Raw genomic sequence first — 25,748 nt, forward strand, 5'->3', positions numbered from 1 at the left:
TATTCACATGAGAGCTGTGCGCCTTGAGTCTTCTGAATTTTGCTGGCCACTAATGTTGTTTAGAAACCCAAACCTATGCTAAGACATTGGTTTCTACCCATCCACCCCCACCCCAACCCCATTATACTAATCTTACAGTTTTGGAACAGTTTTGCTCAGTTGGCAGACTTTGCTCTGTACCCAGTATTCTAATTTTTACTCTGTTTTGACGTTTTTAGCACAAGGCATTATGCCTGGAAGCAGGAGTGATAGAACACAGTATAGAGAGCTTCTGCTTGCCTGACAGGGTCCCACTAAAGCAGTGGAACTGTTCCCTTTTCTCTTCTCCCCTGCGCAACCTCAAAATCTGCACCAGAGATTTGAAGGATTCTCTGGAGTAGATTTTTGGGGGCACACAAGAGGAGAGGAAGCGGGAGTCCCAATTGTGTGAGCATTTGTCTCCTGAAAAATGATGGCTGCAGAGAAAGTGTGATCATGTGATCCACACAGTTACTAGCTGGCTCAGAAGTAGGGTGTAGATAGTTCAATAGCTTTGCAAAAAATAAAATGATGCAGGAAACTTTACGTTATGTTACACTGATGTAGCAAAAACTATTGGTGAATGGAAGAAAGCTTGATGTAAGGCTGCAGCATTTAGATGTTTAATCGATTCAGTAAATCAGTTGAAAAGTTTTTGGTAGGCTAAAACGATATCTCGTGCCTTAGCAGTTATTACTAGCTAGTGTTTTCTACACTGGCTATATGGTGTGCATTTAGTTACAGTGATTATTGCATGGGAAATGTTTGCCCTTCTGCAAAGTTGGAGTAGTTGAGAGTCCCATGTTTGATGATACCTGGAAACGGTACAGAAAATGAGTCTAGAATATATTTTTGTGTGTGAAAGAAATGGAATAGGAAGTTGCAGAGTTAATACAAGAGTCATCAGGGATGCCAGTAAGACAACTGGAAGGAGCACTTCTGTTTGAGAATGGCAAGAATAATGTTCTGGTTGCTATGTCATCACAAGGTCAAAATCTATGGCCAAGAAAGTAAAATTCATCATGATTCCAGTGGTTTACTGTGAGTGGGGAACACCTGGTGAGGGCTGCAGGCTTCAGGGAAGGAGGAAGATTTTTTTTCCCCAAGTGAATTTTTATTGTTTTCCTTACATATTCTTTTCCAACAAATTGTAATAGCACCATACATTCCCTTTGACTCTGCCGAGTCGCGACCCCCCTCCCTCCCCACAACTGGTATATTTATCCTCTTTCCATCACGCACATCATTCTCATATTAGTACTATTATACATTGGAGGTATTATGTCAATCCTGCTAGTGTCTTGACCTCTTTACAATTCTTCTTTAAATATTCAATAAATTTACTCCAGTTATTTTGGTATCTTTGATCTCCCTGGTCCCGGATCCTCCCTGACAGTTTGGCAAGTTCTGCATATTCTGTCAACTTCGCCTGCCACTCCTGAATAGTTGGTATATCTTGTACTTTCCATCTTTGGGCCAGAAGGGTCCTCGCGGCAGCTGTAGCATACATGAACAAATTTTGATCTTCTATTTTAATTTCTGTTCCTATTAAGCCTAATAGACACGCTTCCGGTCTTTTGGGGAAAGTATATCTAAATATTTTTTTGAGTTCATTATAAATTGATTCAGGGAAAGAGGAAGATTTTGAGACAGGCAGTGTCTTCCTCCTCCTTCAGCTAAGACTTGGTTGGGTTACATGTCCTCTGACTGGGCACTCTCAGTAGATTCCTGGTGGCGGTGCCCTCATTTGCCTCATTATCCCCATTTGATTTGAAAGAAAAGAGTCAGACAGAGGTACTGCTTTCTACTTTGATGTTTCCCTATGTGTGGTTTTAGGATTGTGCCAGAGAGATACTGTCCTTGCTTTGCACAATTTAGTGGTCCAGTCCTGTGTGAGCAATCTGCCCACAAGGTGCAAAATTGTTTTCAGAAGAGAGCCCAGCCTCCATCTAAATCTGAGGTATCTCTCATTGTGAAAGCCAAGTCTTTCTCCTGTCTCCACAGTTTGGTCTCATCAGCTGCATCAATCCTGAGGGAATTCCCAGTTTGGTCTCATCAGCTGCATCAATCCTGAGGGAAGGTTTTCCCTTGTTTGAAGGCCAGACTGAAAAAGAAAGATTTCATATGCAAGGACAGAACTTGTTCTCTTTCTCTTCAAACACAGTGCTTGTATCATTAGATTCTAATTTGCAGCAGCAGGCCCTATGATCAGATTGTAGCTCATTTGTGTGTGGAACAGATGATGGGTGCTGGTATAAAGTAGTGTAACTTCAGAAGGGAAGGAAATAAATGAGTTGCTTTGCTTGTTTTTTGTTTTGTTTTTTAAAGAGTGATATTGGCCTTGTTCAGAAATAACACTAAATCATTGATTGACATTATGACAACAAGTGTTGGTGAGCCTTGGACTCATGTGCTCCTCTTTGTCCTCCGGTATGGGCTTACGGAGAAGTTTAGAAGCTTTCCCTACAATTTTAGATTAAATGCAGCTTGCTGTGACATCTAAATCTAGACAAATTGGATAATCTTAACCAGGGGTCAGCAAGGTTTATCTTGCCTGGGCCGGATTGGTACCACGGAGATCCCTCCGTGGGCCCGATCACGCACATGATTTTCGGTGTCTGCGTCTGCGCAGATGTGCCGGTTTAGCGCAGCGCGAGAGTGGACACCTCGGTTCGGGGGTGGCTCAATGGGCTGGTCAAACGACCTCCGGGGGCCGCTTTTGGCCCATGGGCCTTAGGTTGCTGACCCTTGATCTTAACTGTGGTTAATCTTAACAATGGTTTGTTTCTTTAAAAAAAAGAATATAGTTAAGATCAAGCACAATTTAGGGTTATGGGAGCATGGTAAACAGTGACTAATCTAAAATAGAAGCAACAGTTTCCTTGCAGCTGCACTGGCGGAGAGGGGGGAGTTTGAACCTGAGGCTCCCTGCGGCTTGTTCTCATACTGCTAAACCATTTAGCATTGAATCCCAGTACAACTGTTGTCATGTCCAGAAGGCATTGTATAATCTGCGCATGGCTGTTTTTTATTTGATGCAATGTAAACTGGGGGAATGTATGATTCAGCATGGAACTGTAACAAGGTGCCGAGGCAATGAGGTTTCCCTTGTCACTGGGTTTCTAGGCCTCACAGCGAAGCAAAGTTCGGTGGGCTGGTACTCGAACTCGTGGGAGGTGGAGATATTCGAGCAATGATGAGAGCGATGATTCAGAGAGTGAAGAAGACTCTGAGGATCCGGAGGAAGAGGAGGAGGAAGAGGAAGAACCTGCGCCTGCTGATGACGATGAGCCGTGCAAGAAATGCGGCCTCCCCAATCACCCAGAGCTAGTAGGTTCTTGTCTTCAAGAGCAGTGAAACTTAGAAAAGCCATTCTTAAGCATTCTGCAGATACACTGGCTCAGTTCAGACATCATACCAAACCTATGGCTAAAGGAAGTTTATAGACTTGGCATGTTGTCTGAATTGGCAATGCATGGTTTGTGTTTCGCCAGTAAAGCGGGTTTGGGTGTGCAAATCATGTTTTAGTGTGATGTCTGAATTGACCAGGCACCCCTGCAGGCTGTTGCACCTTGAAGTCAGAATGAATTTAAGTGGTGGGGTTCTTCGAAGATGGGAAACGAAAGTAGACAAGCGATTCTAAGTCATGTTGTGCATTTGGAAGTTCAGACCTGGGAGTGGATTCTAAACTATTACGTGTTACATAAATATGGGGCAATAACACTGACAAAAAATAGGTACCTTAAATTATTCTTGTGCATGTATGTGTGTTCTTTAAAAAATCACTCTGCTTGCATTGTTCCTTTTCTGTGGATGAGATCAAAATTCCAATCACAGTGGCACTCCATGTAGTAGTTGCATTTGGGATCACAGCTTTGCTGCAAAAATCAGTTGGTTTAATGGCGGTGGCTTTTGTCCCAGGAACACTTGCAATCTGTAGTTTGGTGGGAAGGCTGGGTACTCAACAGAAACCTTGCAATCCTTGCAAAACCACAGGGCTGTTTAGAGAAACAGTGACAGCCAAAGGCCCATTTGGTCTTTTCTATCTTCACTCCCTAGTAGGATTTAACAGAAAAATTCTCCTCTCTGAGGATCATACACATTTATGAACTGGAATGTCTTCATATCAAAATAGGCTGTGTTGCAGTGTAGTCCTGACATAGTCAGTTCCCTTAAGAATTGCCCATATTGTGTTTAAAGAGAATAACATCTTCCCATTTGAGTCTACAGCTGCACCAGAAGAGAAGAGACGGAGCATGTTTTTGCCTCTACTTTATGACAACAGCGAATTCAGGTTTAATCTAGGAATGTTAATATACCTGGAGCCTGACCTGGTTAACCCCTTTAAAATCCTATCCCATGTCAGTGAGAGAATTAATACCTTCCATTGAAGTCAGTGGGACTTAAAAGAGTTTAATGAATATTGCCCCTGGGCTTTCCTGCAAAAGCAACAGTTTATCTGCTTATGGATCTATTGGCCACTTCAATTTCAGAATATTTATGCCAGCCTTCCTCAACCTGGCCCCCCTCCGAATACCGTCGGACAACAGCTCACATCATCCCTGACCAATGGCCATGCTGGCTGGAACTGATGGGGGTTGTAGTCCACAACGTCTGGACTTGCACCGGTTGGTGAAGGCTGATTTATGCAAACATAGGAAAGCAAGGTGCACCTTGATGTGCTTCACAGTGCAAGTGCAAGGTCCGACTGACTCCTTGGTTCATTTTCACAGATTCTCTTGTGCGACTCTTGTGACAGCGGCTACCATACGGCCTGCCTTCGACCCCCACTGATGATCATTCCTGATGGAGAATGGTTCTGCCCACCTTGCCAACACGTAGGCTTTGTCTTCTTTGCCTTTCTTTGTTTTGTGCTTCCTCGCATACAAATCCTGAGTTATGGTGTGGCTATGGAAAGGAGCCTTCCATTGTTCCCTCCATTCCTTTTGGGACTGTTCACTTTGCCTTTGGTACCCATTATTGTAACAAGAACTGTAAGGTGTGGTAATAGGTGGGTGTGAATGTGTAACAAGGGTATATTACATAATCCCATGAGAATAGCATTCAGTGCACTGCAAACAAATTGCACCATAAAAATATCTGTTTGCAGTCATTTGTTTCCATCATCTGATAATATACTTGAGGTAGCATCATTCTTATTTTCCACAATTCCTTTTAACGTTTCTATTATGCTCAGCTATATATTCTCCTAGTACTGTTTGGGGTTTGGGTATTCTAGCATTTGCACAAAAAACAATGCATGTGTTTCTTCTGTATACACAATTCAACATTTATAAGGGACTTAAAGTTTTCTGTACTATACCTACATTTGTCTCTTTTTGTATGGCATTTGCCATTTTCACATCATATAGGCCCTGTGCAGATGTAATATTCCCGATTGCTTACTCATCGTGAAGCAAATGGGGGGAAATTGCTGGCATTTTCTCAGCACCCCTCCATTCTGGAGTGCAAGTTTCCTCCACAGAAGCATTGATCGTTGCTCAAGATATACTTAATTCCCTTCTAAACCCAAGGTCCAGTCTGGTTTAAAGGCCATTGTTGCTGAAAACACTTTATCATAGTTAAGAGTATGAGGAATTTGCTCTGCTGAAAATGTTTTGGGAGAAGGGGAAGATGAATTAAAGCCTATATATTGTTAAGCATTAGCAGGTAAGTTGCAGTATAGTTCAGGTTGAGCCAGTCCCCTTGACGCAGGCCTCTTCCACCACCTCCACCCAAAAAAATACCCCAATCTCCTGGGACTTAGTGACATTCTCATCCATGTATTGTGAATTGTTTGGTTCTGCCTGTCTACTTTGCCTTGCCCATGGACTAGTTGGCATTTCTGTGTGCTTCAACTGCAAGAGCAGATTTAGGAATAAATTTGAACTCCATTCAGTGGAAAGCTTGAAATGTAGTCTTGAGATTGTCACCCACCGTTTCCAAAGTAACTTGCTTTTCCTTATTCTGTCTGGAAATCCTTCTCTTACCGCCTGATGTTTGGACCACTGTTAGGTACTCGCTGGCGTTGACGGCTTTCACACCGACATGGAATGCTTGGGAAGGGGCCTGTTAAGAAATCAGCTGCATGGAGATGTTTGTGGAGCAGGGTAACGCTTTGTTTTTTGTTTATTCCCATAGAAATTGCTCTGTGAGAAGCTGGAAGAACAACTGCAGGACCTGGATGTTGTCTTGAAAAAGAAAGAGCGTGCAGAACGAAGGTATCGAAAGACTGACCAATGGCTTAGCAACCCCTGTAACCCCACATAACAAATCACACACAGCGAGTGAGTCAGTACTTTACTCTAGCCTTCCACAACCTCGTACCCTCTAGCTTGACTACAGTGCCCCCATCAGCCTCAGCCAGTACAATCCCCAGTAGCCATCACGTTCTGGTATTTTTATTAACCAGGTTTAGTAACACGTCAGCATGCAAAACCACTTATGACCATGACTGCAAATTCTAGTTTAGAGCTGGCTGTGGGTGCAGCTAGGTAAAGGTCTGGCATGAATGCAAGCAGGTGAAATACGGTATAGGACAAATTTAAGCAGTTGCTGTGAAGAAATGTCAGCTTTTTGTTTTGTTTTTTCTCCCTAAGGAAAGAGCGCCTTGTGTATGTGGGCATTAGTATTGAGAATATCATTCCTCCACGAGTAAGTGAAATGAACCCCTTGATATCTCCTTTTCTTTCTTTTGGCATAGAGTCAGACCTGTGTGTTCTTTGCGCTGTAAACACTAAAAATTCTGCCTTAAGAAAAGCTGAGTGTGCAATAACCATAGATTGCCTTAATCAAGCAAATTTGCATGCATCTGCTCATTTTGCCTGATAAATTCAGCTCCTGCTGCTGATAAGAGTCAAGGAGCTATGCAGGGCACTAAACCATGGATCCCTGACCATTAGAAACCCAGTCACTCCCTGTGTCTTCCTTCCCTACTGCCTGTGACACATGCATATTACAGCCATGTGGTCTAGAAACTTGCCATTGTTTGAATCTCCATCTTGGCACGTACTGTTAGATCAATCCCATCCTGTCATTTGAAAACTTCGGAGGTATGCATGGTTCAATAATTGCTACGGGTTGTAGCCAATGCTGGTGTTATTCTGAGTTGACTCATTGAAGTTAATGAACATGGCTGACATGTGTTTATTAATCCTCTCAGAGTAGAACTTCGTTGGAAACAACCCTAGGGACCCTGAACAAAAGGAACTGTGTGGCTGTTTGTGCAGCAGATTGTTTCTCATGGAAAAGGCGACAAATTAATGCTGCGTTTGTACAGCCTCGTATGATTGGCTGCAGCTATTTCTGTGCTTAATGATTGTCTGCTTTTCAACCAGGAGCCTGAAATACCTGAAGTTGTCGATGAAAAGAAGAAAGATTCCAAAAAATCAAAGGCGAAGCTGCTTGAAAGGCGGTCGACTAGGCAACGGAAGTGCATCAGCTATAGGCAAGCAACTGCTTTGCTCCTTTTTGAATGGATGTAATAAAAGAAGCTGTGTTTCCAGTTCACAGTGGAAACATGCAAAAGAGGAGGAGGAGGAGGAGGAGGAGGAGGAGGAGGGAGGGCTGTCTGAGCAATGGAGAAAGGGTTTTTGGAGCCAATGCGTTTTGAGGGCAAAATTGCTTGCACCCACTGGGATCTTGACTCTGCTATTACAGCAGATGACTCTCAAGGGGTGTCTAGAGCACTGTCTTAATCCTGTTGCGTTGGATGAGTTTCAACTAGTAAGGTTTGAGGATGTAGACAAAGTGCTTGGATCGGTCAGGACAACCACCTGGACCCTCTTGGCTGATAAAAACGAGCAGGGAGGGGACAGCTGGCTGGGCCAGGAAGGTGGTCAATGCCTCCTTGTGAGAAGGGTCCATGCCTGCTTGAGGGAAGCAGTGGTAAAACCACTCCTCAAGAAACCCTCCCTGGATTCTGAAAATCTTAAGTAACTAACCACCCAGTTGCCAATCTTTCCTTCTTGGGCAGACCAGTTGCAGACCAGATCCAGGTGCTCTAGGAGGAAACTGATTGTGTAGATCCTAAGCTATTTTTAGGCCCAGTTTTGATAGTATAAAGGTAAAGGGACCCCTGACCATTAGGTCCATTCGTGACCGACTCTGGGGTTGCGACGCTCATCTCTCTTTATTGGCTGAGGGAGCCAGTGTACAGTTTCTGGGTCATGTGGCCAGCATGACTAAGCCACTTCTGGCGAACCAGAGCAGCGCACGGAAACACCGTTTACCTTCCCACCGAAGCGGTACCTATTTATCTACTTGCACTTTGATGTGCTTTCGAACTGCTAGGTTGGCAGGAGATTGGCAAGTCCTAGGCTCTGTGGTTTAACCCACAGCACCACCCATGTCCCTTTTATAGTATACCTTATATTTTTATTTTATTTCGTTCAATTAAACTGTTTTTTTAAAAATAATGATCATGACGTCAACAGCCACAGCAGCAACATAGCAAGTGCGCATTTAAATTTCCTCTTACGTTGACTGGCTGTACATTACATGCCAAAACACAGAACAAAGCACCAGGGTTGTCTCTTCAATAATGGCTTAGTTCTCTTCTACAGGATTGGTGGTGGGCAACCAACTTGGAAGGCTTTAAATGGAGGGTGGACAAAATCATGGAGGGCAAGGCTGTCAGTGGCTACTGGCCATGTTGGCATGTGTACTTCTTCTTTGGCGATTACTTGTAGCCGAGTAAGATTGTCGTCCATAAACATGGTTTTAACAGTGAGTCCGTAAGTGACTGTGGAGGCCAGTTCTGGATCCACACGTCCTTCCACAGTGGGGACATTGGTTTCCGAGCGGGAGTTGATCACGGTGTGGATGTGCCAAGTGTGGCTTCCTCTTCGTCCGTTTCTCCCTTGCGTCCTGAGTTCAAGTGTCTTCAAAGCCCAAAGTCCTGTTCTCCAACTGGAGTGCTCGCAGGCCAGCGTTTCCCAGTTGTTGATGTTTATACTACATTTTTTTAGATTTGCCTTGAGAGAGTGTGCTTGTGTGCTATTTCTATGTTGTAGACAGCATGCTGGGAATCACAAGTGGGGAGAGTGCTTTTGGGCTCATGTCCTCCTTGTTGGCGCCCCATAGGCATCTAGATCCTAGATGAGCTAGATGAGCTATAGGCCAGACTAGATGAGCCTTTGGTTGCATCCTGAGGGGTCGTCTTATGATATTAAAAAACAGGTTCCTGGGGCCGTGATTCCCAGCAGCGGAGGCACAGTGCTCACCCTCATAAGTTGCACCATCTAGAACCCTGGGTGGGGTGAAGGGTGCTTGTGGGTGCAGCTCTGATTGTAAAAAGCCGTCATTGGCAAAAGGGTTAAGTGTGCTTGCCCTGCTTCTCTTTCACGCAGAATCACTGGCTCCTTAGGCTGCCTTTCATTAAAAAGGGAGCCGTGGGGTTTCCTCTCATACATTTGTATGCACCGTTGCAGTGGCTGTTGTCTACAATCGATAAAAATCTGGCCCAACTGCATGATACTGCGATGTGCCTCTCAATCTCCTGGGCTGCTTTAATAATTGCGTCTTAAGAGCACATGCAAACATCATACTGGTGATGTGTATGCCAGTGCCTCACACATCAAATCCAATTCAGTGCAAACCCAGACTGTTTCTGTGATGCTACACGGGACCGTCATTAACTCCAGACACCGCATTGAGCTAGAAAGCCCCACCTCGTGTGGTTAGTAAGAAGGAGGCAGGCTGTACTCTAGGCTTCCTAGATGGAATTGTCACATCCCTGACAGATGAGGCAAACTGATGACCCAGCAGAATCCCCCCTCCCTCGCCCCAGGTTATCCGACTGTCCTCCAGGGGGATTAAGCCGTTCTGCAAGCATAGCAGTTTGAGCGGGTCATCGCTCGTCAGTAGAAATTGCACTCGAAATGTATTATGCTCAACAGCAGGACTGTGAAATGCCCTGCCTTTGCAGCTTCTGCCTTTGTGCTCCTGCCTAGTTGGTTTCGGCTGCTTCTAAGTGAAGAAGATTGAGCTATAAAACTTGCAAGACCCTTGATCTTTCCCTCCACCCCTCTCAACTATAATCCCCCTCCCATTTTTGCATTGCTTTAGAGACTTCAGATTGCTGCTGCAGCATCCGAAAAGCAGTGACAGCTGGTTTTCCTTTTGCAAATGGTATAGGGAACATCTTGGTTTATCTATGTAGTAAGATTTCAGCTAATTTTGCATAAAACCACTTACAAAAACTGTCATGCAAAGTTAAGAGGAAAACAAGAGTTCCCGGTGTTACCCTTAACTTTCTATGAAGAAGGTCAGAATGCTTGTGTGCATTATAAACTGTTCAGACATTTGGAGCCTGATATTTAATTTCAGGAAGGACCACTACAGGGTATCTCTCTCTCTCTCTCTCTCTCTCTCTCTCTCTCTCTCTCTTACTCTATCTTAAATATGTAGGGTTGAGTGTTTGAAGGAAGTCTAAGAACTTTAATTAGGGATTTATTTGTCCGTTCTGTGGGCAGCCTCTCCAAGAGAGTGAGACACGTACAAATTGATCTCCTTTCCCCCTCACATATCTGGACTCTTCAGTTACTACAGACCTGCCAGTTTATTCCTGAAAATATAATTGAACCCCGCTCTGACATCAGCACGTTTTGTCTTCTCTAGGTTTGATGAGTTTGACGAAGCCATTGACGAAGCCATAGAGGATGACATAAAGGAGGCTGACGGAGGAGGTGTGTCTTATTGGACAATGTTAACGGGGAGGAACATATGGATGACTTCAGTAGTGGATGGCAATCCTGGTTTTTGGTACAGCAAGCACTAAATTTATACCGAGGGACTTGGGTGCTCTCCTGCCACTTCCTGCAAATGCATGAAAACCACATCTGCTACAAAGAACAGAAATCTTTCTCCCTCTTGTCAGACTTCTCAGCTGGCCGGGATGTGTCCAAAGATTATTTGGATGTAGATCCCTGCTCTGCTAAGTTAGTTGCTTGTGCTATTCACTATCACTCAGCCTGACCTTCCTCACAGGGTTGTTGTGGATAAAGGTGGTGGTGGAGGGACCCATGTATGTTCTTGGAGGGGGAAGGTAAAATAAATAAATGTCTCGTTCTTGCATCCCCAGCCTTGTTTAAGCTTTCAGCTTTTCCACAGGGGAGATAAGACATGATCCTCCCTCACCTCATCTGTCTGCAAACATGGGAATTTTCAGTCCTGGTTTGGGTGCTTTTTATGGAGGGAAGGTTGATGGTAGCAGCAAGTGAATAAGTGGATTCACAGTCACCGTGGTCCTGGTCTCCCGACTGTAGGTGGTGGAAGAGGGAAAGACATGGCTAACATCACGGGGCATCGTGGCAAGGATATTTCCACCATCCTGGAGGAAGAAAGGAAGGAAACCAAGCGACCTCCGAGGGCTGTTGCAGTTCGCCGGAAGAAACGGCGGCGACTGAACGACCTGGACAGCGACAGCAACCTGGATGAAGAAGAAAGTGAGGATGAGTTCAGAATCAGTGACGGGTAAGGCCTGCTCCAAATTTCGGGTGTGCTCTGTCCCAAGTTGAGCGTTCTTATTTCAGCAGATTTCAGTTTGAGCTAAGCACTTACAGTGGTACCTCTGGTTACATACTTAATTCATTCCGGGGGTCCGTTCTTAACCTGAAACTATTCTTAACCTGAAACATCACTTTAGCTAATGGGGCCTGCCACTGCACAATTTCTGTTCTCATCCCGAAGCAAGGTTCTTAACCCGAGGTACTATTTCTGGGTTAGCGGAGTCTGTAACGTGAAGTGTATGTAACCTGAGGTACCACTGTACCAGCCTCAGATTGAAAGTGTGGGGCAGTAAAACATGTTTAGCTTTGGATCCCAGAAGCACTCTTGAGATGCAGTCTTGCCAAACACTGATACTCAGAACTCCCACTTGGAACGACCCTCCCTGTGCTTCTAATTGGGGGTGGAAGATCGCTGGTTTGAACGCTTGCCCTGCTTTTGCCTTTGGAAATCTAGGGTGGGTGTCGCTCTGTGATGAATCTTCCATCTGCACAAGCATATCAGCTTGCCAAGTGGAACAATTCCCTCCTTCTAGGGGTTCTCCTGACCCACCAAACCAATTTGGGAAGAGAATGGAAAGCCCCATTGTGCAAGCAAGAAACCCTTTTGCAGGGTTTCTGCTGACACCGTTTGTTAGGTATATCACGCCCCTGGTAGTAGTACAGTAGTGGTAGTTGTTATTATTCTTTCTTTCTTTCTTTCTTTCTTTCTTTCTTTCTTTCTTTCTTTCTTTCTTTCTTTCTTTCTTTCTACCCCGCCCATCTGGCTTCTAACAAAAGATTAAAAAATACATTAAAATGTTGGAGGAAAATGCTCTAGTCTGTTCCTCTTACATGGCATGGTAGGAAATATGCCATCTCATACCTGGATTCTGAAGTGGAGCTCTGCCAGGAGCACTGCAGTACCTGGTAGATCTGGGCCCTCTCTTTTGGGACCTGGAGCTAGAATGTGTGTTTGTACTGTTTCGGTCCCGTGAAATGCAGGTGGTGGGGAACCTTAACAGCATCTTAAGATGCTGTTAAGACTTCCATCAGTCCCAGCCAGCACAGCTGATGGTCATGGACAATGGGATTAGTAGTCCAACAACATTTGGAGGGCCACAGGTTCCCCACCTCTGGCTTTTAAAGGATGCTGTCAGAAGCTTTTCTGGTGGGTTAGCTCTGCCTGTGAGGTGCAAGCTTCTTGCACAGAAACTTTCAATCAGGCCAGGCCCCAGATGAATTTTTGAGGTTAGAGTTGTGTGAGGACTTACTGCATCAGAAATAGCATTTTTGAACTGACCTCAAGGGCCTGTCGCTTGAACGCACAACCATTTGAGCAGAGAGATTGAATCGTTTTCCACTGGAGCAATGAAAACCACCTTAGCTAAACCTTTCTTACGTCTACAGTCTCTCAGTTAAAATGCAGGCCTCAAAGTCGAGCAGGCTTTATTCCTTTGGCATCGTTTCGAAGATCTTTCCAGCTAATCTCTCTCCCCTGCCCCCCTTAGATCTCAGGATGAGTTCGTTGTCTCGGACGAGAACTTAGACGAAAGCGAAGAGGATCAACCATCGAACGACGACAGCGATGCAGAGTTTTCAAAGCGCAGGCCCAGGCGGCACCACTCCAGGCCGATGAGGCAAAGCAGGCGGCTACGGAGAAAAACAGCCAAGAAAAGATACTCCGAAGAGGACGAAGACGAAGATGAGGACTCTGAGGAGAACGTAAGCGGCGAATCTGGTAAGTTGGACTCTTTCACTCTTCGTAGCTTGGCGGTTGGCTCAAAGGACTGAGTGTTGGGAAACTAGGCCAGCAAGTGGTTTTCCTGGAGGGTCGACCTTCCTGAGAACTGGATGAGCCGGCCTTCCTCACCTTGGCCTCCTGTAGTGGCCTGCCAGGAAGTCCCATTGCCACGGAAGCCATCGTTTTCTTCTTAGCTGGCAGCTGAAGAGCCAGCGGCACTCCTCCGGGCTGGATTTGCCCTGTCACACACACACACATATATCCAGCCACTTCGCCTCTGATCTACATTGAACGCCAATCCAACGACAACCACATTTGGCATTTCCTTTTGGATTGCGTTATACGTAAATGGCTTTGCCACCAACGACTGTTCGGAAGCTTCGGCTGCTACGGAAATGCCACAGCTGGATAGTGGACTGAGATTGGGCACCCAGGCTATATCTTGAATATAATACACTGGCTTCCTGTCCACTTCTGAGTACAATTCAAAGTGCTGCTTTTGATATCTATGCGCTAAATGGCTTGGGACCAGTGCACCTCAACAGCCATGGGCTCCCAGACCCCTTTCTGTTCTCCCCAGGCTTTTCGCTTGTTAAATGGTATGGTATCACAACAAAGTGCTTCCACTTGCGCAAGAGCTTTGGGCTGTGCAGTGGAACTTCCCCACAGCCTCGTTTGCTTGTGCAACCCCTAAATCTGTCCCCCGTCGCTCAGCAGGGGGAGCTGTGTGCAGGGAAAGGAGAGGGAGGAGAAATTCCATTGTTGCAAGTGGGAATCCTTGCGCTAGTCAGATCCAGCTAAGTTGGATATTGCCTTTTGCCTGTTTTGTGTTTTACTCTCCTGCCTCTTGGTTTATGTGTCTTGTTAGGGACTTTCTCTGCTTTAAATCTTCCATTCTTTTATATTTTAATATTGATGACTGTCTTTTTAATCGTTAAGAGAACCCTTTGGGGCTGAAAGGGGAGGGTGCATGTTAATTAAATATACATTCATTTTTTGTGTCAGCAATAAAACAAAGCTAATGTCTGTAGTTACAATTTCTAAATATATATACATTTTTCCTGAACAAGCATGAGCAACAACCAGTTGCTGTAGCAGTTAAAATGTACTGCTTTGCAACTAAATTTAAATTATGGTAAGCCTCTCTTAAGAAATAAAAGAGCAAATAAAATTGAACTGTTTTAAAAGGAAATCTGACATATGGACCAAAGTCCACACTTACTAAAACTGAATTATAATCCCCAAACCTTGAGTTTGATGGTCATAATTCAGCACTTTTATTTATGCAAGAATGAGAACACTGTGGAAAGAGTGCGCCCCCTGCTGCCCAAGAAGAACTTCGCAACAGAGTGAGGACCGGCCTAGTCCCATCCATCAGCCAAGAAGGAGCAGCTGCAGGAAAATTTGCTTTGCCACCAGAAAGAACAAACAACTCCCAACCACTGGTTGCCCTAGGGCTGCAAAGGTGAAGGCAAGCATGCTCTGGCCTGTGCCAGGAAGCAAAGAGCCCCTTGGAGGTTGCATCCGCTGCCTTCTAGGAACGACGACATGGCAAGGCAAGGAGGAGACCTTTCTGGCCCCATCCGCCAGTCCGCGAAAGAGCAGCTGCAGCAGAGAGCTCACTTCTCCCTTCCCTGCTGGAAAGAATTCTCAGCTATGGTTGCCTTGAGATATTCCTTGGCCCAAGGGAGACTGCTGGGTTTTGTGTATGTGTGTGTATTATTTGTTTGCATTATTGCAGTGTGCTGTAAACGACCTTGAAGATAATTCCACCGAAAGGAGGAATATAAATCATATTAAATGAATAAACAGATCTGGTTTCCCAAAGGTTCATGTTATTTCATAACTTTCTTCTAAGGCGTGCTTGACACCAGCTACCATAGGTGGCACAAGGGCAAGGGGGCGAGTGCCCCTTTAAGACATCACACCCACCCACCAACCCCAATATCTCTTTATTTCTTTGAGAAATCTAGCATGTTGTTGTTCACAGACCTCATGAAAAGGTGTACATCAGAACAGGACTGCTCAGACTGGACTGGACCGCTCTAGACGGTTGCTGTCACCTTCCTCCTCTTCCTCCTGGTTGCTTTCAAAGAACTCAACAAGGGAGGAAACTAGGATGAGCTGGCTCTGCCTGCCATTGCTTTGGCGCCACCTGCTGTTGGGCTCCCTGCCCTTCCACCGTCCACGTCTCACGTGCACTTACCACCTCTTAACAAGATTTTTTTTTTAATACCCCGCCCGTCTGGCTGGGTTTCCCCAGCCACTCTGGGCAGCTTCCAACAAAATATTAAAAACACAATAAAACATCAAACATAAAAACTTCCCTAAGCAGGGCTGGCTTCAGATGTCTTCTAAAAGTCTGATAGTTGCTTATTTCCTTGACATCTGATGGGAGGGCGTTCCACAGGGTGGGTGCCACCACGATAAGGCCCTCTGCCTGGTTCCCTGTAACTTGTCTTCTCGCAGGGAGGGAACCACCAGAAGGCCCTTGGAGCTGGACCTCAGTGTCCAGGCTGAACGATGGGGATGGAGTCGCTCCTTCAGGTCTACTGGGCCGAGGCCGTTTAGGGCTTTCAAGGTCAGCACCAACACTTTGAATTGTGCTCGGAAACGTACTGGGAGCCAATGTAGGTCTTTCAGGACTGGTGTTATATGGTCTCGGCAGCCGCTCCCAGCCACCAGTCTAGCTGCCGCATTCTGGATTAGTTGTAGTTTCCGGGTCACCTTCAAAGGTAGCCCCACGTAGAACGCATTGCAGTAGTCCAAGCAGGAGATAACTAGAGCATGCACCACTCTGTAAGAGGCTGGAAATGCCTTGTGGATCATTTACCTTGGACCTGTTGAACCTCTGGGTGGGATGCAGTACGAGGCTTGTTCCAGAACACTCTTACAACCCTACCTGTTTCAAATGGACATTCCGTCCTCTCTGTTTGGTGTTACACTTGGAGTCATAAAATCAGATTGCAAAGGAGAGATCTGTTAGGTGGATACCACTGGAGACAAAGCAACATATAATATATATGGATTCATACCCTGTTTCCCCTCCTGCCAACCTAGAAGTTCGAAAGGACAAAGTGCAAGTAGATAAATAGATACCACTCCGGCCAGAAGGTAAACGGCGTTTCCGTGCGCTGCTCTGGTTCGCCAGAAGCGGCTTAGTCACGCTGGCCACATGACCTGGAAGCTGTACGCTGGCTCCCTCTGCCAATAAAGCGAGATGAGCGCCGCAACCCCAGAGTCGGTCACGACTGGACCTAATGGTCAGGGGTCCCTTTACCTTTTACCCTGTTACCCAGCGTGACACCCCAAATGTTAACCTGTCAGTCTGAAGAAGGTTGCCCTCAACAAGCCCTTCTGACTTCCATGGGAAGGATGCAGAAACTAAATTTCCCTGGGAATAATAATAATAATCTTGGAATGCAGCCAAATTGAGTCACCTGCCTGACAGTTGTTGTTACCTATTGGAAAGTTTCTTAAAGAGCGTTTTAAGATGGGAATCAAATGGGAAGGCTGGAGCTGCCCTGAAGCATTTCACTGGGAAAACCAGACGTGTTGTGATTATGACCGGATGTTGCGGTTCGCAGACTAAATTTGCACGGTTCCTTCTCTCCTTCAACCCCACCCCCTCTCCCTTGCACAGAAACAGAGGCTTCTTCAGAATACAGCGACGAAGACTACCTGGAAACGCGGCGGAGGAGATCTCGGCGCAATCAGAAGAGGCAAGTCAACTACAAAGAGGATTCTGAAAGCGACGGCTCTCAGAAGACCTTCCGATACGGGAAAGAGCTCAGAAGGATCCACAAGCGCAGGCTTTCCAGCTCGGAGAGCGAAGGTAAAATAAAAGGGTTGCCTTGTAGTGCAAATTTAGTAGAGCTTTTGACCCCCGCAGAGAGGGAGAGAGCTGAGCCCAAAGGCCAGGTTGAAGAGGAGGAACGTTTTCGCCAGGTGCCTAAAGGTGTATAATGAAGGCGCCAGGTGAACATCCCTGGGGAGCGCATTCCAGAGACAGGGAGCCACTGTAGAGAAGGCCCCGTTCTTGTGTTGCCACCCTCTGGACCTCTCGTGGAGGAGGCACACGAAGAAGGGCCTCAGAAGGTGATCTCAGGGTCTGGGTTGGTTCCTATGGGGAGAAACGGTGCTTGGGGTATTCTTCAGAAGGGCTTCCTTCTGAATAAGCAAGCTTAGGATTGTGTTGTCATGTGGCCTTAGTAGCCAAAATATTGATCCAGGTGTTTGATGTGGGCCCTTCAGAAGTGTAAAGCCTTTAATAAGGAAGAGCTTAAGAGTTTTGAACTTTTGAGTATAGCAAAGATTCAGAACTAGTAAAGTCTCTAGCCAATGTTTTGGGCTACAAAAACATCAAAATGTTTTGGGCTACAAAAACATCAAAATGTTTTGGGCTACAACTCCCATCAGCTGCAGCCAGCACTGAAACCATGGAATGGTTGATCCTACATATTCATACCAAACACCGCCTTTGTAAATAATGAATGTACAGTGGTACCTCGGGTTAAGTACTTAATTCGTTCCGGAGGTCTGTACTTAACCCGAAACTGTTCTTAACTTTAGCTAATGGGGCCTCCTGCTGCTGCTGCGCCGCCAGAGCACGATTTCTGTTCTCATCCTGAAGCAAAGTTCTTAACCTGAAGCACTATTTCTGGGTTAGCAGAGTGTGTAACCTGAAGTGTATGTAACCTGAGGTACCACTGTATAGCAAAGATTCAGAACTAGTGAAGTCTCAAGCCGATGTTTTGGGCTACAACTCCCATCAGCTGCAGCCAGCACTGAAACCATGGATTGGTCGATCCTACATATTCATACCAAACACCGCCTTTGTAAATAACTAATGTATTGAGTCTCATTTCTAAAGGAGATTTGAGAGAGCTACAGAAGGGAGATTTGGGGGCAGGTTTTAAGGGAAAGGGGCATGGGATGATGTATGATAAAAGTGCAAGCGCTCCCCCATTGTATGGATGCTATGAAAACACATGGAGGGTGGTTTAACTATTATACTGCACCATTGATAGGTGCCCACCAGCCTTCTGTGTTGCAGTTTTTATTTTCTGGTGGAAGCCCGCCTCCTTCCGGTTCAGGCAGCTTGCATGCGGAGCGTTCTTTGTAAACACAGGAGAGCGATGATAGCTGTTGCATGCCTTCAGATTTTGCTAACGGCTTTAAGTCTGATGCTTGTTCCAGAGAGCTACGTGTCTAAGAACTCTGAAGACGATAAACCCACCCAGGTGTCAAAGAGATCCCTTCGGAAGCGCAGCCACAGCACGGACGAGTACTCGGAGGACGAGGACGGGGACAAGGAGGAGCGGCCCGTCCGGAAGCGGCTGAATCGCATCGAGACAGACGACGACGACAACTGCAGCAGCGCCAGCGAGGAGGCAAGCAAGCCTGTGCCTGCCGCCAGGCCTTCGGCAGCCCACGGCCCGCAAGACGTCACCAAGAAGCCCTACCGGATAGAAAGCGACGACGAGGATGACTTTGAGAACGTCGGGAAGGTCGAAAGCCCGTTGGACTACAGCCTGGTGGACTTGCCGTCCACCAACGGACAGAGTCCTGGGAAAAGCATCGAGAACTTGATTGGCAAGCCCAGCGAGAAAGCTCCCGCCCCCAAGGACAGCACAGCCAATGCCAGCTTGGCACCCAACGGGACGAGTGGCGGCCAGGAGGCAGGAGGACCAGAAGAAGACGAGGACGAACTTTTGCGAGTGACTGACCTTGTTGATTACGTCTGTAACAGTGAACAGTTATAAGACTTCAATTTTTGTGCTAATTTATTCCACGGTAGCTCATACCAGTGGGCCAGTTATTAAAAGGTGTTTTATTTTTCCTAGAAAACTCTCCACTACAGTATCACTTTTTAGCAGTCAAAAATTTCACCAGTCCTGCAGTTCGGGGTTGTTTTTTTCTCTCTCCATCCCACCCCCTTCAACCCCTGGTAAAGTGACCAGTCGTCGTTTTCTCGGAACTCTCTCTCCCCCTCTTTTTTGTGGTGGAAATGATAATTACTATAATTTCCCTATTCTGATTTGCTGCCTCCTCCACCTTTCACCCACTCCCGCAGTCCAGGTTAACTTCATCCACATGCAGACCTTGTAGTAAATGAGAGATTTGTATATTTTTGACTTTATATTTCCTGAGTGCACACAAATTGGGGGGGGGGGGACAGGGGGCAGGGAGGCTGGAAGAAAGCATTCCAAGTTGGTCAGGGCCCAAAATCTGGACTGTGGTGGGATGGAGGGGGTGGGAGCCGGGGGGGGGCGTGTCGGGGGTACAGAAGCACTTGTACTCAAACTTTTTCATAGGAGATATATATTCTATTTAAATGTTCACAACTTAGATTACAATTTAACATGCAGTTTTAAGGGGGGGGAATCTTTACTGTTGCATTTTGTGACTTGTGGGTTAACTTGCCATAGTTCCTTTTAGTAAATCACTTTCCCGAAAAGCAACCTTGGTTAGAGAGAGAGAGAGGTCGAGGAAGAAAAAGCTCTCACATAATCATTTGATTCAAAGCTTCCCCAACCCATAATAATTTAACTTTTTAAAGTGTTTTGTACAGTAAAAAGTGTAAAGCTATATAACGAGCTTTTGACAATTTGGAGCCATGCTAGCAGCGAGTTGATAACGAGGCTCTTCTTTTTAATGCGTTAAATCTGCCTGATGGTCTCCGCGTAGGATAACCTCTTGGGAGGAGATGCAGTTTTTGCTGTGAACAGATGACGGGGCTCCTGTAAAGAGATAACTGGCCGCTTTTAAAAACCCTTTCTGTGCTCTTAGTATCTACTTCAAATTGAAGTACGCAAATGAAGCAGTTTTCCTTCTGGGAGGCTGTGTGTGTGTGTGTGTGTGTGTAAGATTAATTTTACTTATCGGTCTGGATGTTCTAGCAGATTTTGACAGTAGTTAACTGGCCTATAGGCTCCTTCGTGTTTTTAATATGCATTTTAATAGTTGCCGCATGACCAACTGATTTCTAAAGCAGGACATTTCTGGGGGAAATGCATAGACCCCCCCCCTTCCCTGCAAGAAACTCCTGCTGTTGGAACTTGGGCAACATAACTCTGGGTGTGAGTGCCTGCTCTTCAAGAAGAGGTTTCTCTGCCCATTTTATAGCCAGTCAAACAAGAATACGGCTGGCCACGGTGTTTGCCACTTCATTCTTTCAGGTGTGTTTCAGGCTCTCTTCTGTTCCCTTGTCTTGTGCTTCTTTTTCTTTCTACACGATTTTTCACACAGGTGGTTGGAAGAATACTCTGCAAAGCTTTGAAATCCAAAACGGCCATTTTACTCTGGTTTTTTCCCCCCTCCTCCCCCTCAAAGCAGGGTTTTGTACTTTATTCTGGTGCTGGGTCCATTGCTGGCAATGGCTGCACCAGTCTTGCTGTGGGCATTGAGTTGACAGCGCCCCTTGCCTGTCTTGAATTTTTTTTTAGGTGTTTGTAGATGAGCACTTCCGTGTTGTTTGTTTGTCTGTTCCATTGTGATTTTAACCGTGGCATTAGGCCTGTGTAAAATACCTCGCACGAAAACCTTGGCATCCCCAATTTTATTTTTTTTATGGCCTTTAATTCATCCTTGGTTCTCTCTTGTCTCTCCCCTCCCCCTGCTCCCGATATCCGCTCTCTGTACATGGTAGCCACTCCACCAATTGTATTCTAGCAATGTGTATCTTCCACCTTTAGAATTCTAGAGCCCTCGGACCTTAAAAGAAAAATACTAGCTTCCCCAAGCGGTGTTTTATGTAGTTAACAAAGCAAAGCCTCCCAGGTTGTATCGCATTACTTTGTTAGCAGCCATCTATTTGAATAAGAGAATAAAGTTAAAAAGCCGCACAAACGCTGAAATCGTTCTTTAAACTGGTCCGTCGTTGTTTCCTTCTGCTTGAGCACAGCACCTTTTCGCTCTCTCGGTTTGCAGCAGAGCAGCCCACGGTCGTTAAAATTCCTCAGCTAATGCAATTTCATGTATTATTATTATTTTTAAAAATAATTTTAGAAGATGCAGGACCTTGAAATCGTCTTGTTCCCAAGAAGCAAGCAAATACTCTGTACCTGCACTCAGAAAAAGCAAAATGTACATTCCCAGTTCTGGTTGGCGATAAAATTTTTAGATGCCATATCTTGGAAATCTAGATGATGGCTGGGAAGATCACCAGCATTTAACTGCCCGTTGACTGGCTCACACATGACTCAAGATGCAGGCAGAGGGTAGCTTGAACCTCCTTTTTCACTAGTGTGAACTGGCTATGTGAGATCTCCTCTCCTCCCAATTGCCTGACATTTGCCTTGCTATTAGGAGTGAGGACATTATGTAAGGAGACGTCTCTGGAAGAGCATTTGTAACTGTTCACACTGGGGAGTAGGAAAAAGAATATTGGATTCCCTTTTTTTGCAGGATAAAACTTCTGAGGTGCACAAGGGTACTTGACCCCAGGGCCATCTCAGAAATCTGTGGGGGCAGGATGAAGCCCTGGCCTACCCATTCCCAATTGCACATGTGCCTTTTCTCAGAAAAGGACTCCTGCTATCCCTCCTACATTGCATTTTTCACTGACCTTTAAGAGTGTCGTGTGTGTACCCGCAACTTCTTGAAAACAGAAGCCTCCTCAAGGAGCTCCTTCATCTTATACTTGCACTGTGGTTCTCTAGTTCTCGCCTAACCAAGCCAGAGGCATCATTTGGGTGCTTGGCACCATCACCTCTCCAGCCCTGGTGGGTATTAAGTGCTTGGCCAGTAATGTGTAATGGACATTTGTGGCATAGAGGCAACTTTGAGCGGTTGCTAGCAGTCAAACGGGACGAAGGGAACTAGCTGAAAGCTTGGCTTGTGATGGCTTTGCCGAATGGACTTCAGGAGTTGTGTTTGAGAGAACTGTTCAGAACTCCACCAGGAACCCCTGGAAGCAAGAGCATCGGTTATTGATTTAAGTTTGCAGTGTTAGTGCTTCTGATGTTGGCAATAGTTGGAGGTATCAAACTAGAAAGGCATGCAGAGGGCTTGCAAGTAGGACAGTAGAATTGCCCTGGAAGAAAGGAGAGTGTTGGATATGTGCTGTTTGTGTTGTATAAGGCACATTTGATGCTTCATGCACAAATAAATTCTGGTGGAGTCTCTTGAGAAGGACTTCTGCTTGTTGGCTATTAATTTAGGAAGTTATTCTAGCATAAAGTGCTAGAGCTAATCTTGGTGATCGCATTGACTTGCGTCTGATGCCCTCCAGTGAAAATCAGGACCAAGTAGACTTGGTCTTCTTTGAGCTAATCAGAGCACGGACTTGTTGCCTCTTCTCTCCCCATTTTTCAGATTCTTGCCAAAAGCAAAGTGACAACTCCCCTCCCCTTCTGTCTCGTTTAAGGGAACAGCTCTCGGCTGGAGTCATAGGATGGTAGTCAGTTGAGTTTTACTTGGAGTAGACCCGTTGAAATGAGTGAACATGACTAACTTGGGCCCGTCAGTTTCGATAGGTCTGCTGGTTGAATGCCATCCATAGTCTTTTCTGTCGCCTGGCCTCGTCTGGTTGTCAGAACGTACTCATGGCTTTTGAGTAGAAGACGGCCTCTCTCTTTCCACGCAGCTGCACTGTTGGAAGACTTGATCAGCCCTCTTGAGGCAAGCAGTGAATTGAGAATGAATGGCGCCCCATGGACATAGATTGAACCGTAGAAAGGCGCAGAATTTGAAGAGAGGAAGCCAACGAGAAACTGTTGAAAAGGGCTGCTTCTTCTCAAGGTGGGTTCTGCAGCAACGTGAGTTTTCAGTAAGAGGGCCAGAGAGCAAGCCCCATGCATCTTTGTGTAGCAAAGAGGGTACAGTAAAATACTCATTTGACTTCCACACCAACAAAGGTAAACATTTTTATAGTGACTAATGTGGCTGGCAAATGGTGCGTGGCTGTAGGTTTGCGTTCCCTAAGATGCTAGGAAGGTCACCTTATGCTTTTTGTAATTTTATCTCGGCTACGTTTCGTTTCTTGGGCTGCCAATTTATCTCTCCAACTTAGTGTGAAAAGCTGAAATACAGATCTTAAAGGCATATTTGTCCAAAGTCTCGTTCATTGTTTTTTAAAAAGAATTAATCATTCAAGTAACAATGGTCACTGGAAGGCCAGTAATTTGAAAGGCAAGTCCTGCTACTTTTTTTTAAGGTGATATTTTGTGTTACTGTGTTGCATTAACACTATTCGCTATGCACAGATGTGTGTGTTAACTGTGTTAACAGTAATGTTATACGTGAAACACCCTTCGTATGTTTTGCTAATTCTTTAGGAAGTGGTTCATTCTAGTTGAATTTGGAAAAGGCAGTCCGAGTAGTGTCGTCCCCCACCCAAACTGAAGATCAGAAATATTTCCTCACAAATAAATTCACTTCGAATTGACAGGGATGCACATATCCTGTACGTGTGCATGTTTTCTTGGAAGCGAGTTCCACTGAGTTAAAGTGGGACTTAATCACAAATCAGTGTACATAGGATTGCAGAATAACTTACTGGTAAATAATCATTATCGATTTAAGATCTGTTTCATTTACCTTTTCAACGGGATGTGCAAAGCAAGAATGGGAAATTTCTCCCAATATATTGATTGAAACCCTTCTTAAACTCCTAAATTCATGCTTCCCTTTGGGAAGAGACCAGAGGATTCAAAATGTTTGGAAAGCTCTTCAGTGTTGATCATTATGCCACACCTCACAGCTGATGCATTAAGTTCTGTAGCTTGTTGAGCAGATTTTTGATGGTCTCCCTTTAAGGTTTGCCTTTTCACCCGGCCGTTTGTGGGCTCGTTTTTACGTTTGGGTGGACGTACCTCCCTCCCAAATTAGTGTGCAATCTCACTTCCTCCGTGGAGACATGCAGGGGGGATGTCCAGCACCATAAGCGTTCTCTATTCTGCACTCGCAGTTTCCATCCCAGTTTTATCCCTTCTCCTTGAATAGACTGAACCTGTAGTACATAAGTACCGGGGGGGGGGGGCTGAAGAGAGAATGTTAGGGAGCCCCAATTCCAGCCCCTTAAACCTGTTGCCCCCAGATCATTGCTTGCTGAACCAGTATCCCAAGTCCTGTTTGATCTAATGCACAATGTAAATGATGGAGCCATTCCCACTTGTAATCATGGAACCATAAATATGTTTTGTTTTGCAAACGTAAGCACGGCAGTGGAAGGAGGAAGCAGAGGTTTGCAACTTGGTGTGTGTGTCTCAGCGTTGAATCGCTGCCCATTGAATGCTGGCCCATTGAATGCTGTTATATCCATTGACTGGGATTTGTTTGGAGATGCCTGGCAGAAATAATATTCTAGCCTTGTGATGGTGGCAGACTTGTTGCAAGGCCCATGGTACTGCGTATTCAAATGCATGGTGTGCAGGTGTTCGGCTTGGGAAATGCTTCTGAGACTTTAAAATGGGGGTGACTCTATGCTTGGGTGTGTGTGTTTATATAGATATATCTACACATACAGATGTGCGCACACATCAGAAAGGGTAGCAGACACACAGCCCCGATTAAATGGAAGCCACTGATCCAGATGTTAAAGGGCTTTTCCCTGCCTCCCAGCTAGAAATATGAATGTTACCAAACAATGGGCATGTCATATTGCTACCCTGCATAAAGTGCTGCCCTGCAAACCGTATTGTTAAACTGAACGTGAGAAATCTGCAGTGTGTGTGATTTTTCAGGTACTAAATGTGTGTCTTTTAAATTGTTGCACGCCTGTGAGTGTCACAGTTTTAATATCTGTGTGTGGGCACATTTGACTGAATACATGTTCAGGTGTCAGTGGGGTTTCAATGCTTAGCCATGGTTTCTTGGAAAAACCTAGAAATGGATGTTTTGACCCCCCCCCTTTAAAAATCATGTCTGGGGTACAGCTCTGCTACTATGAAGCAAGCAGAGTTTAATCAGTCAGCTTTAAACATTGAAGGAAGCTACCCAAAGGAAATGTGGCTTGGGCCCGTCCCTAAAGTGATGCAGAAGGAGGTGACAGAAACCTGGACTTGTACCACTTGAGAGACGGCATGCAAGCGAGATGATTTTTAAAGGTTTTCCTACATAACAAGCACCCTCTGCAAAGTAAATGTGCATCCCTGCACGTTTTTGTTTTTAGGATGAAGGAACACTCAGAACTCTTACCCATTGCATGCAGTCTGCAGTGGTGCAGTCCAGAATTCTGCCAGCTTAATGCTGCATAATTTCAGAACATCTCTTGACTTCTAAATCTATGCGGCTGATTTAAAAACCTTTTAAAGGCTCTGAGTCTCCCCTCCATCAGTCCTCAAAGTGTTAAAGGCATCCTGACAATTGGATGCCTTTAATAAACTAATTTAGTATTGTGTAGTGGGAAATGTCTGCCTCTATGGGAGTAATAATGGAACGACCCTCCCTGTGCTTCTGATTGGGGGTGGAAGATCGCTGGTTTGAACGCTTGCCCTGCTTTTGCCTTTGGAAATCTAGGGTGGGTGTCGCTCTATGATGAATCTTCCATCTGCACA

At 45.5% G+C, this 25,748-nt stretch overlaps 1 protein-coding gene across 2 annotated transcripts in view; it reads left to right on the plus strand.

Moving 5' to 3' along the window:
* Window positions 1-25,748, plus strand: part of RSF1 (remodeling and spacing factor 1) — a 52,468-nt gene that overhangs the window by 22,858 nt on the left and 3,862 nt on the right. The window contains exons 7-17 of one of the 2 annotated variants that reach the window (XM_083499239.1): window positions 3,145-3,348; window positions 4,752-4,856; window positions 6,160-6,239; window positions 6,618-6,672; window positions 7,356-7,465; window positions 10,639-10,706; window positions 11,286-11,493; window positions 13,016-13,245; window positions 16,892-17,083; window positions 18,448-22,922; window positions 22,993-25,618. In XM_083499239.1, coding sequence (XP_083355365.1) covers window positions 3,145-3,348; window positions 4,752-4,856; window positions 6,160-6,239; window positions 6,618-6,672; window positions 7,356-7,465; window positions 10,639-10,706; window positions 11,286-11,493; window positions 13,016-13,245; window positions 16,892-17,083; window positions 18,448-19,013 — 1,818 coding nt within the window. In that variant the 3' untranslated portion in view covers window positions 19,014-22,922; window positions 22,993-25,618. Of the gene's footprint in view, window positions 1-3,144; window positions 3,349-4,751; window positions 4,857-6,159; window positions 6,240-6,617; window positions 6,673-7,355; window positions 7,466-10,638; window positions 10,707-11,285; window positions 11,494-13,015; window positions 13,246-13,392; window positions 13,806-16,891; window positions 17,084-18,447; window positions 22,923-22,992; window positions 25,619-25,748 lie in introns of those variants that run through there. The other variant, XM_083499240.1, reaches the window with a different exon arrangement.

This window comes from Podarcis liolepis (assembly GCF_965112155.1).
Source record: "Podarcis liolepis genome assembly, chromosome: 4".
Classification (NCBI taxonomy): Eukaryota; Metazoa; Chordata; class Lepidosauria; order Squamata; family Lacertidae; genus Podarcis; species Podarcis liolepis.